Genomic DNA, 22,236 nt, shown 5'->3' with positions numbered 1-22,236 from the left:
TGCAGGAAAATTTTTCAAAATACCTGTTTCTGTCTAATGCTACTTCAACTGAAGTAGCTGGTAGCAAAGTTGAAAGAAATGCTCTGAGCATTTGAAAATCCCTACTCAGAGTGGTTTGCTTTTTCTACTGTTAGGTACGGGGTCAGACTGCTGGCATTGCTCTACAAGGAAAACAAGACACGTATTCATTTTTACTTTTAAAAGAAAAACTTCCTCAAAATTAAATCAGCTTTGCAAACATACAAAGAAATATATAGGTAAACCAGACTGGAATCGCAATCAGACTGTCAAATCACAACAATGTCCTTTTCCTTCTCTTTTTTTTTCCTCCAAATTAAATGTGTTGCCAGAGTAGTTGGTGTGAAACTGATGGAATTAAATTCATTTACACAAAGTCTGGTTACAAAGCAGAAAGAAAATGAAACTTCATCCCTGCCGCTTCTGGTTTTTTATTATTAATATTTTTCCTGCATTTTATAATGTAACACATGCAAGCATAAAGGGGTTTCTGGTGTCTGTGTTGTGTTTTTTCCCCCCATCAGGCTTAAGAGTTGTGCAAGACAAAACTGAATAAACTTTTGCTTCATTTCAGAAAGACTTTATATTAGCAACTTATTTCTTTTTCATAACTAAAAGATGATAAAAATAAATCCATACTAATAGAAAAACAGTCAAACTGCTCTTTCAAGTACATTTCTCCCCTCATAAAGGAATTGCATTAGCCATATACGGATTAAAACCCATGTCACAATCATTAGCATTCAGACCTTAGGTCCAGATCTCCCAGCACTGGACTCAGCTGGACTTGCAGCTGAGTTTACACAAGCCTGGAAGCAGGAGGCTGGTAGGTACACGTGCTTGCATTACACCACTCTCGAATTCCCTGATTCTGACTACATCCACTATCACACCCCCATCATGTCCCTGAAGCAAGAGAAGTGGCGCAGGAGCCACAAAGTGATCTTGGACAGATGGCATCATTCCCTGATCAGGTGCAAAGCTGGTTTCTGCTGACAGAGATGCACTTTGCAGACCTATTAGACTGGAGAATTTTGTCCACAATCCACCCTAAAAAAAAAAAATTAGCCTTGGCAGCTTATGTTTCTACATAACACAGCATAAAATACAATTTAGTATTTCCTTTAGTCTCGAATTCACATCTCAAACTGTTGCAATTATGGAAGCCAATGAAAAGTTAGAGAGGGGTTTTTACAAGAGTTGGTCCCAGCATTAGACACTAATACATATGAAAAATGAAAAGGGACAAACTTCCAAGCCACTATTAGTGATGGTAATAGGTTCAACTTTTCTTCCTTCCTTCTTAAATTCACCTCCTATCCATACAAGAGAAAAAGTGCAACTTTGCAGCATGTTTGTTCACATCAAGTTTTTCCTCAAGAACACATTTTGCAGTAACAAAGTATGGTCTCTAAAGTTGCAAAGTGCACAAGCTGAAGGCACAGAGTACAAACACATAGGAAAACAGAGTTCAAAAGTAACAAATAAAGAAAAAAGAAAAACCTGGAATTTAAAACTCCCTGACAGAAGATACATTTATATGGGACCAACTCTTAAAAGGTGACAATTTTTACACTAATGAACAAATACTGCAAAATAATGAAACTTTATTCTTATTATTTAAGTAAAAGATCCAGAAAATACCTTGAAGTTTAAAAACTAATACACTGACGTGTTAACTAGTTTTAAGAATGTCCTTAATATTAAGAAAAGAGTGCAAAAAAGGTTCTTCCATTCTAACGCTTTTGGAAGCTGCTGATTTCGGCTGCCCATTCCCACTTTGAAAGGATTATTTTTCAAGGTGCGTTCCTCACAATAATCGCAGAGCATGAACTTGTTGAGAGACTAGACCAAGGAAACATGTCTTTCAAAGTCATCCCAATTATAGCAGCAACTGACATTTTATCATATAAAGAAGAAAGTCCAAAACTCTTCTTCGAGGCATAGTTCGTGTCAGAGCTTGAGTATCAGCAGTTGCCAAAGGAGGCTCCAGTTACCTCCTGTGCTCCTCCAGTGTCTGTTCTGGCTAGGAATAGAAGCTGATCCAGTATATTCACTATCTGTACCCCCTGGAGCTTGCACAAGTTGATGAGCCATCTGAAATACAAAAAAAAGTTCAAGATATTCTCTCATTAAAAAAAACACCCTCTGTCCTTTGCCCCCTTACCCAAACAATCCTAAAAACAGCATTGCCTGCAAAACACCAACAGTGTAGCCTGAAGATGATATACCAAGCAAACAGCCATTCATTCATTTCAGGTTATAATAAGTATTCACAATAGAACCGTATGACATTTATGGCAGGAAATAAAGCAAACACACTCTGTTGAAAGGACAGGAAGAAACTTGGTGGAAAGTGTACAATAAAATGAACTGAAGTTAACAGCGCCAGAATAGATACTATTATCCAAACCTGAAGGCTATTTAAGGACAAGCAATCAAATGCTAGAGGCCACACAGCCAGCTAGCTGCATGCAGAGGTGCAGCCCCCAAGTTCTCACCATCCCCAGGAGCCCAGAGGTCTGCCCATACGCTCAAGCTGGGGGGGGAGTGCAATACGCTGGAGGGCAGGGTTAGAAGCCACATTCAGTGCAGGTCTACATTGTTCTACTCCCAGTTTGTTTGGAAATACTGATATTCACTGCACCCAGAACAGACCTCTGCAGAGCCACATCTGGCACACGTCCACAGAACATCCCTCGATTTCATCTTACCGCTCTGAGAATACGCCCGAGCACTGCATCTTTCTTGTTCCAGGTTTCCTTGAGATGCTTGACTCTGGGCAAGACTTTCCTCGACTGTCGGGCAAGACAGTCACAACCCTCACTGACGCCAAGAAATAAAGCCACAACTACCACTTCTAAAGTGCCTACAAAACCTATTATTCTAGCATAAAAGGAAACTAGATTTGTTATAGAGTACAAGCAGCACAGTTAAAAAGGAATACTTAGTAGAGAAACACACAGACAGACAAATATCCTCTCTTCTTGCTTATTGAAAAGAACTTTAACCAGAGCTGGTACAGTATCAGAGTAGAAGATTCATACTTACTGTACGTTAACTCTTCTCCAGCTCTCTTGCGTGACTGGTCACCTCTAGGAAAGAGGAAGAAGAGAGAGACGTTCACTTGAAAAAAGGAAAATGGTAGCAAAATACTTCAGCACAACCATCAACTTCTCATGGACTTTTAGAAACAAAAAATAAACACGGTAGCAATAATACATCACTGCAGGATTCTCAATTTGCTGAGCAGGAGTACTAGATAATTTTATTTACTTAATTAGTAAAGTCTGAAAGTTCATCTTTGTAGAACGGTATTTTTACAAAATGAAGATGAGAAAGTGCCCATGCACACTGTGGTCTCGTCATGCATAAAGTTGTTTCCTTTAGTTCTATAAGGTTTGGTTGAGAAATTTGAATTATATTTAAAATTCTGCGTCTATCAGCCTAAAACAGTAAGATATGCCTGGAAACCCAGTAGTCTAAGTAAGTCCAAGCTGACAGCATTCCCTCTCCAAGCAGAATATTTCAATAACCAGATTTGTATAAACACATGTTGACAGCATTCCTCCTGAAAACCCAGAGCAAAATTCCTATCCATTTCGGAAAAAAGTAACACCACTGCTTTTATTCTTATGCACACAAACTCTTAAGGCTGGAAAATCTTGCTCCTTCACAAGTTTCTTATGACAACAGATACACTGTTGAAACTGTTGTATGAAGAAGAGAGGCTCCGATATATTTTCATCACAGTAGTTATAATTTCACGTTTATCTGCTGGAAACTGGTTGAAATTGGGGATTCTAATAATATGAAGTGTTTTTCCTCTAAAACCACTCTTAAGGTGATAGACCTGCTGTGTATGCCTTGATTAAGCTCTTTCACAGGAGAAATACCACTGGGAGACTGGCTTGCATTCCCATTTTTTGCAGCAATCGTTTATAATAGTGCTGATCAGCTGACTATTTCAACTAGAGCCTGACAGGCCATTAATGCTGAAGACACCTCACTGTGCTGTATTCCTCATGGTTATTGTTGTAGGAAATGCTGCAGCGAAGACATCACCATTTTTGACACAATTATGGAAGAGTGAATGATATTTCTTGCTAACCCAACAGAGTACAAAGGAGCGTGCCAAGTCTGTTAAAAAAGAAAAACAACCCTTTTATACATATGTACATATAAATCTATATGTAGAAATATAACCTTATCATTTATAACCTTTCAGAATTGTTCTGTATTTCTGAACATGGAGAGAGGCTTATTACATCCTGAAATACATTTCAAGGCAAAATGCATTTCAAATATCACTGCAAAATGCCACACAACAAATATATTAACTGTACACACTGTACTTTAACTCTTTGAATACCCTCCAGGCTTACAAGAATGCACCAACTCCCTGACATACAGAATATTGGGCAAAAACACATTCACCTCAGACTAAAAGCAGTCAGTTATTCCACTGCAATGTCGTATTTTGCATTGGTTATTTAGTAAATTGAAAGCAAGCCACACAGAAAGAGCAGTTGCACCACTAGGGTGGGCCAGTTTTCTAAACCTACAAGCCATATCAACGCTCTCCAGGTGGCCAATAACTGGAAGGTCACATAACTGCAGAAAGCCAAAAAGACAGGAACTCAGAAATCAGCCTGCAAACATGTCACACAGAAACCTTTACTTAGTTCTTCCCTGTATGACCATCCTCAAGCCTTAATATCTTCTTTGTCCCCCCCCGCTGTACATGACACAAGGCAGAAACAGTTTCCTATGGATTTGCAATGGTTCCAGTGCAAGAAAAGGTTGAAAATTAGAGAAAATTAAGTGTCCCTTTTTTGTTTTGTTCTGTGCATTATGTTTATTGTCAGCATTATACGTCTACTCAGTTTCAAACCATCTCCAACTTCTGCTTCCTGGGCCAAATGCAGTGCATTTCACAGCTCTTATGGCTTTGTTTTCAATATCTTATCTCTCGCACATCCATACAAAAACAACTTCTCTCAATAAAAAGCCAGCAAACAAAAGCAGTTTTCTGTCTTCTTCTTTATAAAGAGTGCAGCGATAACACTATTTTGGTCAGTAGCGCAGTTTAGAAGCTCACTGATTCACTACATTTTGAAGAGAGAGAGCCTGAGATGACCTTAGAGGAAAACTACACAAGAGTATGAAATCCAGGACTACATCTAACAGGAGACATACCACATCAGGTAGGCGTTCAAACTACAAGACCAGGTTCTCAGCGTTCCACAGGTAAAGTAAAGAAAGTTGTGTGGTTTTCACACAAAAATGAAACTACCAGGAACTGAGCATGATAGCTTTCCCAGCCTGATCTTGGTTTGTCAGACTAGTGCCAAAGCAGTACACAAACGTGGTAAATGTGCTCTGCTCTCACCAAGCCAGACTGATAAAAGAGCACACAGTAACTGGCAGAGCCCACAGAACAAGATAGGTAAGGAAAATTTTCTCCTATCTCTTAGTGTTTGTTCATTCCCCAATTTAAAGCTCAGTCAGAAGAGAAATTCTCATTTAAACTAAATACCTGGCCTGCATAAATAGCTATGAAGGTAGAATAAGAAATCATCAACTTAATAACATTCAGAAACATCGAAAAAAAGGCAGCTCAGAAAATAAATGGCCAACATAAAAGGCTGAATGAGACCATGACCATGCATTAGAAATGCAATCAAAGCACAAGGAAGCATGAACTGTTAAGTAATCTGTTTCATGAAAATATTTTAAGACTTCTGGTCTTCTGACTACGGGTTCTATCTGCAGGGTTGGTAGTGCTCAAAACATGCAAAATTAGGCCATATTTTAGATATTGAGCTTTGAAGGTTCTTTATAAACTCTTAAAGTAATTCTTCAATATTTTTATGTGTATCCATTTTTACTATTTCAGCACTGACCATCACAATTGTTACAGAAGACTTTTAATTATTAATAATTATTATTACCTAGCAAATCCATTCTGCATAAGTTCTCTTTGAAGTTTCTGGTCTTGAGCAGCATATTCTTGAAGCTCAGATTCCACTGCAGGGGGTAGAATGTTTGGGATGAATTTAGAAAATAAAGCTGGTGCCATCTGTACCCATTCTGTAAGGAAAACCAACCAAAAAAAAAAAAAAAAAAAGGAAGGAGATCTGTGAAAATTTTGCTGTTTGGAAAAAAATTAGTAGCAAATTTATTATATACCTTTGTTCTATTTTAAATAACTTCTAGGATTTTGAATTAAAAACCAATAGAGCAAATATTCAGAAAGCAGAACAAATATTCAGACTGTTAAACTCAGATATTTACATGTAGATAAAGGAATTTCTTTGTGTCATCAACCTCACTATCAAACTGAAATTCACTTCTTGCTGTGTCTCTCAAGGCCTTCCGAACCTTTGGATGCTCTCAGAGATGTATTGCAGATGCAAACCCACCTTGAAAAAAAGATTATTTGCAGCATTTTACTCTGGGAAGGAGATTCTCAGAGCTTGCACCACTCCTCCCTGAGCCTTACCTTCTAGGAAGCACAGTAATAACACCACACAACCCTGCCTCTCCATCCCCCACTTCAGATGGACTGACACAATTCTTGCACTGATCTTCCAAAGCTTAGATGAACATTTGCTAATATCCATCATACAATTTTAACTTGTATGGGTTCAGCTTCAGGATAGCAAGCGTGATTTAATTTCACTACACCAAACATTGCCTTCCAGGAGCAAGATGCGTTTACCTTAAAGCCTCTTCAATGCAGCTAAGAAACACAGGAGACTGAACAAAGGATGAAAACAGTGTTTATAGCAACCGTGTAAGAAGTTCTGAGAAAAAGTACATACACTTCAAACATTTCTAAACCTAAATTTTCCAGAGGTTGTAGCAGTTACCTTAAACTGCATCTTCACATGGTAAAAAAGGAGTGCTTTATGTTCACTAAGGCACATTTTAAGTTTTTATCCAATTCCCACACATGGTTGCTTGGTTAATGCCAAGCTTCAACAGTCTGTCATCAGCAACCCCACAAAGTAATGATTACTGGTGTATAGGTGGTTTAAACAACAGCAAAAAAAAAAAAAAAAAAAAAAAAACAACGCATTAACCTCCCTCATCATGACAGCAGTGCTTGATAACAAAATAACCACACAGACTTGAAACAGCACTTCTCATCTTATACAATGCAGTAAAAAATAATAAAATAAATAAATAAATAGAATGCTTAACAACTCCTTCAACAGCTGTGTTCCTAGAGAAAAAGGAAAAATTACAGAGCAATTCCTGAAGAGATGATTGTGCACGTCTCTGTAGGCCCGCTGAGAAGCATTGCTTTGTGCAACTGAATTCAGCCGAGAGAGAAGACTTGCTAAGAGTGGGTGAATTTCTCCATTTCCATTATCCTTTTTGTTCTTCCCAGAATGAAATGGATGGGTACTTAAAAATCATCTAGTTCCCAGCTCCCTGCTACGGGCAGGGATGTCACCCACTAGGTCAGGTTGCCCAGGGCCCCATCCAACCTGGTCAGGGATGAGACATCCACAGCTTCTCTGGATAACCCGTTCCAGTGCCTCTCTACCCTCAGTGTAAAGAATTTCTTCCTAATACCTAATCTACTCTCCTTCAGTTTAAAGCTGTCACCACTTGCCCTATCACTGCACCCCCTGACAAAGAGACCCTCCTCAGCTTTCTTCCTGTAGGCCCTTTTGGTACTGGAAGGCCTCTGAAGACCTCTCCAGAGCCTTCCCTTCTCCAGGCTGAACAACACCAACTCTCATCCTGGCTTCACAGGAGAGGTGCTCCAGCCCTTTGATCATCTTTCCCAGAGGTTGAAGAATTTAAGGAGCAGGTAATTAGAGTAAATGTGTACCTGTTTAAGCAATAAAGTCAATTACCTGGGTCTTCCTACCCAGCTGTTGAAAGCAGATTTCACAAGTTGTTGGAACAACCTTTATACTCAAAGACCTTACAGACATAAGGCAACTATTCAAAATCTGATTAGGCCCATGACACCAAATCAAACTAGTATCTGCCTGTGGAGTAAACAAGCCAGACAGGGATCATCTGAAATGGATAAGACCACCACCCATAACATTAAGTGCAGTACAACACAACCCCATGGGACTGCTTTCAAAAGAAACCATACTTTCTTAACTTATATACCCTTCCTTTGTTTGACATTGAACAGTTCATAAAAATGAAAGAAATACCATGATAAAAATAGTAGGATGTTAATTTTGTTGTGGAAAATAACCTGGCTTAGTAAAAGTGATTTATCCATGCATTTTGTAAATGGATGGTCCACTGCATTCCTGTGTTGCATAAATGCTAGAGATTGCTCTACAAAAAAAAGAGTCTTTTGTGAAGCTTTACCATCCCCTTTTCTATTTCTATAAATGGGGACTCCCAAACAAAAATAGACTGAAGCTGGGACACTGCAGTACTCAAAACAAAACAAGAAAATAGAAAGAAAGGGAAGGAGATCTAATCTGCTTTTTTTTTTTTTTTGATTGATTTTTGCTTTTTAAAGATGTAAAAAAGTAAGAGAACCATTTTGATTCTGAAGTTTCAGAAGATGACCAAACCATTTCCTTTCCAATTCTCAGAGGCAGATAGGGATTGACAGCAAGACTGCAGTACATCATTAGAGAATGAAAAATCATTTCAACATTGTTAGAACGATACATTTTACTTTTACAAGCTGAACTGCCATTTCAGCATGGAAATCAAATTCACAGCAAGCTTCAGGTACCATTTATTTATGGATATTTTGAATACTTCCTGTGTTGCTAAACTCTTTCCAAGTGTAGGGTAGAGCTCTGCTCTCTTCTCCAAGTATTACAGAATGAAGGATTTCTGCACAAAATTGATTAAAATCTGCAACACGTCTTTGCTATCAATCGAATTGTTGCACAAGACATCCATGATGGATGTCCAGGAGTTAAATTAAGCTCTTGCATGAAATAATACCAAAGAAATAATGGCTTTACAGAAGAAACTGTCATTCATCTTACATCAAAGATCTAGACTTTTGAAGGAGCAGCTCACAACTCTCACCATTTCAATACATCAGCTTCTAAATTTCTGCCATAATTGACCCATTACGAAGCCTTCCTTATCTCTACAGAGCACAAGAAATAGGTCTTCCCATTACCTTCAGAACAGAGGATTTTTGTTGTTGTTGTTTCCCCAGCAATGCCCACCACAAGTGATTTCAGTACCCACATGGTTCGTTATCTTGTCACCTTGTGCAGGTCACAGAGATGGGCAGCAAGAATTGGGACCCCTTTACATAGTACAATTATGCATCACAATGGACAAAAATCAACACACATTTGCATGTTAAATATATATTAGATAATTAACAGCTGCATTTTTAGTGAAACATATATGAACAACAGTATTGACAGACAAACAGTTTTCTTTTTTACCTGGTCTTAGTGTATACAGGCCTTTCACAATGTTTGCCATGGTTGACGGAGTTATTTGAAACGGTGTTGACTGAGCTTCCAAAAGTAAAGCTGAAATAAAATTAAGAGAAGTATAATTAGCCATCTTTCTAATAAATACTAGGGTCTTACTCATATTAAAAAAAAAAAATATATACAGTAATTGTGCTTTTTGTTGTTGCTGTTGTTGTTATCAGATGTCCTTAAAGGAAAGTGCCAAGTATCTGATTGACAACTTAATGCTCAAAGGTAATAAAACAATCACCTATGTACAGAAGTATTCTGTTCATATAAAGTAAGGAATGAAAAAATAAGTTAGTCCACATTTTCACATTTTGAGAGAGAGCAGGAGGTGTGAGGAAAAACCAAGCAAGCAATGGCTGTAAGTATTCAGATACAGAACAGAAGTAAACAATTTATTTTTAGAAGCACTCTTATACTGAGAGATTCACACAAATCCCTGCGTTGTATCATTTACCATCTTGCCTTTAAACTAAGGCTGGATTGAAAGCTTATGAATGAAGTACAAGCAACATAGAAAATATGCAGAAATAACAAAGTTGTTTGTTCTTTTCAATAAAAGTGATAATTTCTGTTTCATTCTTGGTATCCCCTGTAGTAAACACTGCATTAATTCCATCTTCCGCTAGTGTAAAACACTGTCAGTAGCACGTTTGGTGTTTATATGATGCTATTCAAACATTTATACTGCACTGTATTTGTTTGAAGTATGTACTTACATCTGAATTATAAAAACACATAAGAAATAAAAATCAATACGGTTTGAACCAACTGCTGCCTCTCAATGTTTATGCCTCTCTGAAGCATCTGAGCAGTATATAAACCCTTTTGTACCCAGTATGGAAAGAAGAAAAGACTGTTACAAATCTTCCTAAAGGGCATCTCTCTTGTGCTTACACACTAGAGACTGGTTTTCAAACCACAGAGCTTCTCCAGTTCTATCTTCTATACCTGCCAGTACTTAGCACAAAAAGAAAAATCGTCGATATTGTTCTTCTCCTCCTGAAACTGTGCAACTGGCTCATGAAAGAGATTACCAAAGAAAGTATTTTTTCTAAGTTCTCATCCCAAGTAATCAAAGTAGTTATATTTAACCGCTATAGATTAATTTATTTTACACAGAACTATCTTAGAAGTGCTTGCTCCTTTCAGCTGGAGCCTTGATGGGTGAGGGTCTGTGATTTGTTTTATAATGATGTATTTACAGCCTATTTCCCACAGATTCTCCAAACAGCCTCCTGGCAGCCAAGAAAGTTACATTAAAAATGTGCTGATGTTTTGTAAGGAAGGTATGTAGATGGTCATGCACAATCCATACAGTGCATATACACAAGCACACATATATTTGATTAACTTCACTACAAGCCGTGAAGTATCCAGAGAACTGTACATTTGTTCTTCACGTACAGACTCCAAATTATGTTCTAAAACAGTATCAACTTACTTAAAATAAGCCTCAGAATTAATACTGACTCTGGACCACAGAGTAAGTTAAACGACACTTGAATTTTTTAAAAGATATTAAAAACCAATTAAACTAACATAGCCTCTTGCCTTTCTTTCTGTTAAGCTGAGAACTGCGCTTTCCAGTAGCATCCAAGTTCTAACTAGCAAAAGCAATCGAAAAATACTTCAAAAGCTGTAATTGTTTATGTACAAGACATACTGTGGGAGAGAAAAAAGCTATTCAGAATTGCTCTGGGCACAAGCCCAAGCATTAAAGGAAGCTTTACAACCACATAACCAACTGGAGGGCACCTGACTGCTTCGATACCCCCCAGCAAAAGGAAAATTGCAGGCCATACATATTCCATGTATGGATGCAACCATAGCTATGGTGCCTGTACCACGACCACGCTTTCACATGTACTAGTATCTTTCAAATTTATTTTTATTTTGTTTTAAATACTACTGGGAAAAAAAAAAAAAAATCTGACATATCAAAGACAGGAAACAACGATCACACCAGACTGAGTGCCCCCCTCTTTCCTCTCAGCCTGCAGTCCTGGGGTCACACTAGGGCTGCAGGATGCTCCCTGTTCTTCCTCCCTTCCAGAAGACAAACGCTCCCTCAGCCACCTGTACACACACTCTCACATGTGATCCTTTAACATGCTCAGCTTCTGACCAACAGATTTAATCGTGCAATAGTTTAAGAGGACAGTCTGCACTGTACAAACAGCTCACCATTATAAACATGCAATAGTACTTACCAATTTATTTTAGGCTGGTATTCACCCACAAAACTAATTTCGATTGCAGTCCTATCAGATAACCTGAACAGCCGTATTTGCAAAATAAAGCAAGGGAAATGAGCAGCCACTTGTTTCTATTCTAGATTACTGACCACGTCACCCAGCATTAAGAAGGGATTTCATGAACAAAAACATCAGTGGATGAATTTACCCAGAGATCACTCCTACAGGAAGATCTTCATCACTTTGTTGCAGCTTTGAAAATCAAGATTTCTCATCTTCGTTTCTGGCAACTGCTTACACCACATGCCACAATGCAAGTTTAAATTGCTCCCTCCTTCCTGATTTACGGTCATAAATACATCATGATAGCATCACACTCAGCAAAAGCACAAAGTACTGGCATATATTTAATATTTCCCAATAGAAAAAGGAAAGCTAAAAGAATATGCTGCTCATTACACCGTACAGCATAACCTGCCACAGAATCACAGGCTGGCTGAGGTGGGCAGGGACATTTGGGTCCCTCTGGTCCCACCCTGTCCCAGCAGGGCCACGTCCAGGCAGCTTTGGGGGATCTCCAAGGAGACCCCACGGCCTCTCTCACAACCTGTGCCAGGGCTCAGCCACCCGCACAGCACGGACAGGCTTCCTGATGTCCTGACGGAACCTCCTGGGCTCCAGTCGGTGCCACAGCCTCTTGCCCTGGCACTGGGCAGCACCGAAAACAGCCTGGTTCCACCTCACTGAATCCTCTCAAACAGGGGGGGGAAGGCTGTAGCCCAGCTGACACTTTTTCCAAAAGCTTGATACCAGTACCTGAAGGATGAGTTAACAGTACTGCAAGGACAGGTATTTTCAGTGATTTCTGTAGGAATGATCCAAATCTTTCTGGATAGATCTGAAAACTGCAGGTTGATGGAGTGGAGTGTAAATACACAGATGAAAGTGAAACTTCCTTGCACAGATATTTGTTTTCAGCTTTGCAAGGACACCTAACCACTTCCTACCCAAACTTTCAATCCTGTATTACTTCTTAAGTGTCACTTAACCTCAGCTGTGCCAGTCACGCTGAAGTTAGCTGTTATTTTGCACTCTTCTGCTTACAAAAAGACCTTCAGATGTGAAGACTCCTGCAGACTCCTTCAACCTCCTGCCAGAAGCTCCACCTGCGGCACCCAAAGACATTTGTGCCAAAAGACATTTGTACCAAAGACAGAGCAGGGTGAGGCAGAATCACACCAAACCTCAGATGAATGACAGCGGTAATGACACCGCGATACGATCTGACCACCTCCGCAGTGTTTGTGAACTAAGATTGCATTTTACAGACTAAGTAACCAGTATGTAAAGAAGCTAATTACCCTGCAAATAGTCTTGAAAATTACTCACGGCAGAATCAAAGAAGAGAAGTGTGGGTTCCCATGATGAAATGCTTTGAGTGCAGGAAGATACAAGACGCTTTGAAACACCGTTACGCTGAGGGAAGACAATAGCCTTAATGGCCTCAGGATTTTTTTTGAGGAACAGTGGAGGAACTATATGGGAGTAAGCAAGGTGTGAGCCTGCAGCACTTCAGGTACCCTGCAATGACTGAGTTACTCCCCCACTTCGTAGTAATGCTGATGTAGCCTGTCCCTTAATGAAGGTTTAAGCTACTTCATAATTACAGTGGGGTACCTGGGGCAAGACCAAGGACCCCAATAATTATAGGAGTAGCAGATGGTACATTACAAGTTCAAACTCACTTGTTCATAATTCAAGTTTTACTTGAAAAAAAAAATAAGAGTTAACTATTAAAAAAAAAAAAAAAACTTTCCACATTCCTTTTAAAACAGCTATTTTGTTTGGCAAACATATTTTTTCCTGGGAGAACGTTAGCTGTGTGTTAGCTCACAAGATCTTTCCTCCCTTTGCAATAATCTAACAGAACTTCAAAAAAAGATACTCAAATAAATCATCCTTAAGTATGGCTTAGGCAGACATGTTCCAAATTGTAATTATTTAACCGTGCTTTTAAAATTATAAAGTCTTCAGAAGCAGAACTGATTGCTTAACAAAGCTGTGAAAGAAAACAAATTCATTAAGGAGGTTTTTATCCTATTGCACAAAGTGTGCTCTAGTAGGCTTACCTGGCATTTTTGCCCTTCAGAATACCATCAGAACACACACAGTCAGATCAATACCATAACAGCTCACCTTTCTGTCAGCCAAAAAACATCAGGTCCATCTGACCACATCTACCCCTCTACTTCTCCTGGGTGATGTCATTCACCTAGGTTTCTGAATCCCAGTCTTTAATCCCAAGCCCCATCCATGCAAAGCATTTGGGTTCGCCTCTCCCACACCAAACGCAATGAAACGGGAAGGGCAGTGCTGTGATTGGAGTCTCCAGCGTGTGGATGGGGGTGGCTGGTTTGTGTTTGGTTTGTTGTTGGTTGGCTTGTGCTTTGTCTCATAGACCTGCTGCCTGGTTTCCTACTAAATTAATTAATGAAGCTTGATCACGTATTGCATTAACCCCGGCACAATTTAATAGCATAGTTCAGTTGGCAGAGACCTACAAAGATCATCGAGTCCAACTGCCTGACCTCCTCAGGGCTAACCAAAAGTTAGCCCTTCTGATCCTATTAAGGTCATTATCATATCATCAGTATTATTGCGCATGTTAACCACTGATCTAGAACTTTAAAAGCCTTCTGCATGAACGTGACCTTCCCCCTGGCTTAATGCTCACATTTGCAGTTACATCAAATCCCTCCTGATGCTGCATCTGTATTCTCTTTTAAAAGGAACTAAAAGAAGTTCTTACCAACTTAAATGCTTCATAAGTCTGAAATACATTAAAATGTAGGAGAGAAAAACAAAAAAAAATAGATTTATAACTAAGCATTTGCCACTAGGCATTTTAATGAAGCCACAGAATACTTTTAAAATATTCATTATACAGCCCAAAAGCTTTATTAAATATCTAATAAAAATGCTACAAACTGAAACTTTCAAGTCTTAATCACATGGAAAATATTCAGCGTTGTAACAAGAATAAATATGAAAAACAAAAGCTATAAATGGAGAAATGTAGACCTTTGGTTTTCTGTAAGTGGAGAGGTGATATTTTCCATGTTTACAGTTTTATGCAGGCTTGTTGAAATGCAAACATTATTCCTTTACTGAGGAGCTGGGTTAAACACGACAGCCATTTCTTGAGAATAAAATTTTTGATTAAAAAATTTCCTTGCTTTGTGGCGCTGCAACTTAATCATGGTGAAACAAGTAAAATGAGAAACTGCAACTTTCTAAAATAACTTGGTACTTCAAGTGTGAATTTAGTTCAGTGACAAAATTTGTGTTTAGATTAAGCATTATTTAAAGAATCTGAGTGTATTTTATAATATTTGGTAACAGTACCATTGCCAGCGTGGTTACACTACAATTACTTAGGCCTGTCCAATCCCCATACCACTTCACTCTCACCAGTTTAAGGGTGGTAACACCTGTGTTGTTGTTCTCATTTACTCCATCGGGTCTGTAGAGCACAGCGGGTATAAAAAAAAAGATTAGTAGCTACATAACAATCTATATTGCCCTTGAGAATTCAGAGATACCCTCTGTGGTCAAAGAATGGGCTGACATTAACCTGTCAATTCCATGTTTTCATGGAGGAATGGCTGGTTATCCCACAACAGCAGAGCCACAGCACACTGGAAAAGAAATAAAACATACCTGCAGGTAGTTTTCACTGTCAACCACCTGTGTCTACCAGTATTTGGAAGGAAGAGTATGGGAGCTTTTCATGAAGAATTGCAAAATAAATTGTCTCTGGAAATGTATTTAAATACACATACTGTTTTAGGGTTTAGAATGGAAATTTGAAATGGAGGTGATGTGATTACACTGTTTGCCTACATAGAACAAACCATTGTGAACCAAATCACAATCCTGTAGATGCATAAAAAAGTAAAGTGACTTCCAGCAAATAATGCAACAATAAATGCGTCCCTTCACCACGTCTCAAGAAGGACCTTTGGTTTTACGTTACAGAAAAACCCCAAATCTCATAGAATCTACTGTCAAAAGCTGATGGATCAACAGCCTTATAGCTGAGGAAAAAGAAGTGAATTCATTTTTTGTTGGAGAGAAATTCTAACAGACATCACCCCATTTGAGTCTGGTAGAAATACACTGGAATGGATCAGTATTTTCAGCTAGTGCTCCGATACCTTCCTTCATTTCCTTCATTTTTAAGGCCCTCAGGAAGGAATTTTCGCGTCTCATTTCACCTATTGAGACACCCAGGCTGACTCTTCAGCAAGTCACTCCACAGGCAAGTGTTTCTCCTTTTTTTCTGTTTTAAAAAAACCGACCATTTTATTTTCCCTTATCAAACTTAAAAAGCAAGAAATACCATTTTATGAAGGTGGCAGACTAAGGTTGTGCAGATCCTCTTCTTGTATTGATTTCTGCACACAGAAAAAAGTAAAGCAGCATCTAGGGGCAGAGCAACATCTGGTATATTACAGAAGGAAAGAGCCTTAGCAATGAAGTGGGGTTTTTGTGTTTTATTTTTTTTATAAATATATCATACTGCGTCTGCCATCGCAGTAGTCAATCCATGTCTCTGGGAGCAAAATAATAGTGAATTCAAATGCTTGAGGGCACACTCCACATTAATGCTTTAGAGCAGGTTAGAAATGTACTTCTGAAGCAAACTCACTCATTGTCCCCACTTACTGCTCCTCGGTTTGTATGACAGAGTTGCCTCGGAGCACAGTAATTTAATTCTTTTTTGTGTAAGATTAACCAGATGTGCTCAAACTGCCAAATGGCATTCTGTCCACAGGAACATATATTAGGCAAGCCTGAGATAATGCTCTCCAAAATGCACATCAATGTGAACAACAGGTCCTCAACACCAAAGTATTGGTGTTTCACACTCTAGATCTCCTTTTATACCATGCCACCTGTTAATTAATATTGATATTGCCTAAATTGTGCAAAGAAACTTTCAGTTCTTCCTACAGTGTAAGAATACTGACAAAAAAAAGGGTGTAGGCAATGGTTTCCGTAAGAACCAGAAAAATAGTTTGTTCCCCCTGTTTTCAGGGGATTTTCTGTGCTGTTTGTGGGTGAAGGTGATGAAAGGCTGTTTCTTTCATACAGCCCATTTGAGATCGATATCAAAGTGGTGAAAAAAAAAAAAGTCAGCTAAAGGAGGGGAAAGGTCAACTAATCCATCTTGTTCTTGTCTAACTGCCAAAGGGTGAAGCACAGGGAATAAATAAAAAAACCCAACACCAACCCAAGCCCCGTGTTATCTGTTGTAGCTGCACAGGCTACAAACCTGGCATCAGCCCCGGCCCGTCTCTCAGCCTTCTGCACTGCTGCTCTCCTGGGGAATTCACAAACAAGGCTAGAGATGGAATGTAATGGCGCAAGGAGTTATGCCACAGAGAGGTGGTAAACAGCCAAAGAGATAAGGGTCCCTTGCTTCACTGATGCTAACAGGTTTCTGGAGGTCAACAATGTACAGCTGTTAACAACGTAGGTTTATGTGTGCTGGCACACCCTCCCTGCGCACCCACAGCATAATCACACGCGTCTCTGCCAGGGAAACACCTTCCCTGCTACATTCATCAATGTCCAGTAGTTGCAGCCCCATTAATTGTCTGCAATTCTGTACCAAGTTTGTACCTGTTGCAACCAAACAGGACGACTGCACAACTTCCTCAGAAAGCTGTTAGCAGCCTTTTTTCAACTTTCAGGTCAACTCTTCTGGTACCTCTCAGAAAGCAACAACAAACATCTACCCTACCAACTTGTTAAAAGCAAAACTTTTTGCAACATAAATGGCCCCTCTCTTGTACCACACCTCCACCAACAACGAATAAAAAAATTAAGAAAACGGAGCAGCAGTTTTCCCTTCATTTTAGCTGAATCTCGGTGACATAACTGTGTGTGTGCCTCTTTAGTTTCTGGAAAAGGAGCAGGGGCAATTCACACTCTTATAAGTGGGAACCAACTCATCTATCCACCAAGCAGAAACTACAGCGCACTGTTAATAGCCACTTTCATTTGTTAAGGAACAAGCTTGTTTTGGGCACCCACCTCGAGGTCTCCAAAAAGAGAAGAACAGCAGTTACTTACAAGCACCCTCTGTCACTGGATTTTACCTGTTGCAAGTACTAGAAACAGAGAGTTTCAGGAGCTGTTAACTATGTTCACCACATTTAAAATTTGCAATAATTCCAGATACAAGACCAACCAGGCAGGGTGTTTCCAGGGCACTGAGATCACAGTTCAGGAAACCCACTTCTGTCGTCAGTGACATAAGGACACAGACAATGGCCTGACGACAGGAACACACTTACTGCTCGAATTTTGCTGCTTACTGCAATCTGATGCAGGATCTAGAAGAGCACAGACAACATCCTCCTCCACTCCTTCCTCACAGACAAGTAGGCATTATCTGTTTTCTTTATTTTTTAAAGATTTTAAGCATTCTTGTAAATAAGATGCTATATCTTTGCTTGTTACATTCACTTGAGTGGTTCTGCACATAAGAATGTCTCCCAAGCCATTTCATGCAGCAGTCTTATCAGCAAGAGCCAGCTTCAGACTTCATAAGGAAAATCAGGTTATTTTCATTTAGTTCCTATGTAACCACTTTAATTTGAAGAGCACTGACCTGATAAACATGTGCAAGTGCAGAATTATTTTGTAAAAGCACAGCTGTGTTCATGGATCTGTGCATTAGGTAATTGTTCGTATATTTGCTTTAGCTGCTCAGAAGTGCTCTATTTTTTTTTCTTAGTATTTCCTCCAGCCACACAGCACAAGGACTAGAACCTACCAAGAGCCTCAGCAATATCAAGCACTAAGAACAGATCTGTGATATGCTTCTTTCCTGACACTTTTAAAAATTTGAAGTAGGAAGAAATTTTACTGATATAAAATGAAGCTGAAATTAACTTAAAGTCCTTCCTGAACAACTTCACTTCCAGGCTGACAGAGTGATAAGACATTACAAACAAAAACCCCCACCTATGAAAAACCCAGCAACAGTTTCAAGAGGAAGAGCAGATATTCTTTTCTCTGAGTCTAATCACAAACTGATAAGTTTTTTCTAAGAAAGAAGAGGAAGGCAAGCTTCTTCATGCTGAAGTGGCAGCCGCATCATCCCTAGGAAACCCCCACAGAATTCCACGTTTGGATATGGATCTCAAATTCCTAGATTTTAATTTCCTAAACATACCTATTCACAACCTTATTTTTTTTTTTCCTTCAGAATACACTAACACTTTTCTGTTGACGCAAATCTACATCTGATTTCGAAAGATCGTATCACACATATGGAAAATTACGTCTGAAAGTAAAGTCACAAAACCCTGACACATCTCTTATTTTCAGAGCTCTCTCACTTCTGGAAATGAAGGTAATATTCATCTCTCTTCTAGTAGGAATTTCATGCTAGAAGAGCTGAGAAAATAATAACTAGAATTTGTCAGCACCTCAAAAGTACGATACGATGTGCTGTGTACCTTCAGTTATTTCGTAGGAGTCTGCTAACAAGTTTGGAATTGCATTTAGGCATACTTTAACTCAATTTAAAGAGCCTATTATTCAATATTTAACCAAGGCAGATCACAATTAAGAGTTTATACAAGTCATAAGAGTAAAACCAATAACTAAATAACTTAGCTTTAATAAGTTGAAAGACTAAAATGAAATCCAAGCACAGTGCTTATTAAATAATACTCTGCATATAGAGCAACACAGCAGGTGAGAGTTTGTTTTCACTTTTCAATTTCTCCTTTAATTTTACTTCGGTAACAAAGAGCTGGGAACGGTATATCATTTTTTCCCCCCTCCATAATCACAGGTCTTTTCCTTTCCTTGCAGCAGATTATCTGCAATTTCTACTGGATTCTTGTATTGCAATTCCCAGAAAACTAACTACGTAGCAACACACATCTGACATTACTTAGTCAAATCTTCAGAATATAAAAGCGTAACCTTTGCTTTCCTCATTGAAAAATCGCATTCCTATTTTCATTGCCTGGAACACTGAAATTAAACCTCGCAACATCAGCTGCATTTTCCATGATCCCACTGGAGGAATCGTCTCACCAGGTTTCACGATACTGCTGAACATCTTTGGCCCAAAATAAAGCATCAGGTGATAGGTGGGCATTCCTCATCGATCTGCCATTACCTAGCTGATCTGATCATGCCTCACAGATTTTTGCAGGAGACTTTTCCAGATGGCAAGAAGAAGATGGCACTCAACTGCTCATCCATCATTCTAGTGTACCAGGTTCCCTAACCCTGTTCACCCATCCCTCTCCCAGAACAGCCCTAAAAAACACAGCAAAGATGTTTTCCCCAGGCCCTTCACTGGAAGAAGGACATTACTGTTCAAATAAAGGGGAAGATAAAATAAAACTTGACTCTCATCACCCATCGTTTGGTATTTTCTACTTGCATTAACCCATTGTCTCAACTGAGAAGCTACTCTCATCATTATACCATTCACCAACTAGCTGGGAGCACACCATGGCAATAACCCCAGTGATAGCACAGTTCTTGGGACAAACACATTTCTTAATTAACTCTGTCATTTCGATAATGAAATTAAGAAGTAACAGCATAAGCAGCAAGACAGTAAAATACTAGTTATGTCATAACCACAGGACACATGGAAAACCATACTGGTCTCCCCCAAATACTCAAGCAACCCTGACTTCACATAAAATATTTTAAAAATATTACAGTACCTGCCATACTCTTTCACGTGGTATATCAGCAGTTACTAATTTGGTAATGAAGGCTTCATTTTAATACACTTATTTTTCAACTCATAATGAGAAACAATACAGAAGAAACAGCCTTCCTATGACTTCAAAAGGAATTCGTATTTAAGCCCTCTGACGGTTTGCCATTTTCTCTCTATTTGCTAGAGATTTCTGCAATATGTGGAACCACTGCAGTTTTCCAGACTCCCATTATAAGAAAAATTCAATAAGCTTACTTACGCATTAGGTTGTAAATGTGCTTTTCTGCAACATGTTCCGTAAACAGCTTTATAAGGTCATCTTTTAAGTCTCTGTTAAGCTTGGTTTCTATGTAAAATTTATTCTGGAAAATAAGACAGAAGTTTTCAAGATTGTTTCTCATAACACAAAATAAAATTAAACTTTTCCCCCTGCAGAAAATAGCTCAAAATTTAAAATTGTTGAACATTTGACCTGCAAAGTGCTTCCTTGGTGCCTGCATTTATATTGCATAGAACAGTCCTATACAATGAAAGCCATGTATTTAAAATTAACAATGCATGCGGTACTACTGACATTAATAATTACCTATGGATGTGCTTTTTAAAAAAAAAATATATATATATGTATATATCTACTGATACACCTCCATATTAAGTCAGAAGAATCTGTAGAAAAACACATCGTTTTAGAACATTATAGAAGCTGTAATACCGAAATAGGGCTAGGTATGTTTATAACAACAAAAACCCTTTTTACCAACGTCTAAAAGTGATTAAGCCATTAAAACAGGTATTAACATACCTGTTAATAAATCATGAATACCAGTAATAAATCATCAGTAGAGCTATCCACATCTGTGGTTCACTGATAATCTCAGAGGACATAAAATGATCGAACTGCAGAAATAAGCGATATATACAAACCTATAAAAAACTAACCTACGTAAAAAATTTGGGGATTCAATTTTCTTGGCCCACCCATCATTAATAAATTCATCTCCTTAGCCCTCAGAGGAGATTCTATTCATGAGTTCCTTGAGGGGCTTCAAATCTAATGTACTACTTGGTGCTACTCCTCAACTCCAAGCCTGCAATTAATAGAAAGATTTATTGTGTGTATTTTATTTATAAGTGAATTTTAAATAACTAAAAAAAGTAGTTGTTTAAAGATAGATGTCCTATCAGTTTAATACTGACATGGAAATAGACCAACTGATTTCATCTGGACAACTTTCATTATAAAGAGGTGCATAGAGATATTCACAGAAAACCAACTTAATCAGAAATTCTGTTATGGAACACTTAAATTAATAGACTTATTGGGAGAGAGAGTATCTTAACCCTCAGAGCAATCATTATATTTTCTATGAAATCCATACTCGTAGGCATTAATAAAACTATATACATAGCACAATAAACTTTGCCTGCAGAAACCACTCACATTTTCAAGGCAAGCATTCAGCCTCAGTTTTTGGTTTTGGATTGGTTTGGGTTTGTTTTTGTTTATTTTGTGGGTTTTTTGTTTGGGTGGTTAGTGGCTTGTTTGTTTGTTTTTTAACCTTTCATGAAAACTGAACCTGTTAGAAGAAAGGCAGTCCTAACAGCCTAACTTTATCTGTTTTTGTTTATTTGTTGGTCAATGGTTAATTGTCATTGCAACTGAAATTCACAGTAACTGAAGTTCTCCTCTACGTTTTCTAGAAAGTATTAGGCTTACTTTCAGTCCTTCACCAGACCTGACTTCCATTTCTACCTCCAGCTTCCTGACTTTGTGCCACCAGGCACCCACCAGCTACCAATC

General features: G+C 38.6%; 1 protein-coding gene across 2 annotated transcripts in view; it reads right to left on the bottom strand.

Annotated features, from left to right (window-relative positions):
- Window positions 1-210: 210 nt before the first annotated feature.
- CACUL1 (CDK2 associated cullin domain 1) overlaps window positions 211-22,236 on the bottom strand; it is a 45,497-nt gene continuing 23,471 nt past the window's right edge. The window contains exons 5-9 of one of the 2 annotated variants that reach the window (XM_082765186.1): window positions 20,695-20,797; window positions 9,429-9,518; window positions 5,973-6,111; window positions 3,070-3,113; window positions 211-2,115 (exon numbers count right to left, since the gene is read on the bottom strand). In XM_082765186.1, coding sequence (XP_082621312.1) covers window positions 2,075-2,115; window positions 3,070-3,113; window positions 5,973-6,111; window positions 9,429-9,518; window positions 20,695-20,797 — 417 coding nt within the window. In that variant the 3' untranslated portion in view covers window positions 211-2,074. The other variant, XM_082765187.1, reaches the window with a different exon arrangement.

The sequence above is a fragment of the Aythya marila genome, assembly GCF_965140915.1.
Source record: "Aythya marila genome assembly, chromosome: 7".
Lineage (NCBI taxonomy): Eukaryota > Metazoa > Chordata > Aves > Anseriformes > Anatidae > Aythya > Aythya marila.
The sequence above is the reverse complement of the archived record's forward strand: the minus strand, read 5'-3'. Positions and strand labels throughout refer to the sequence as shown.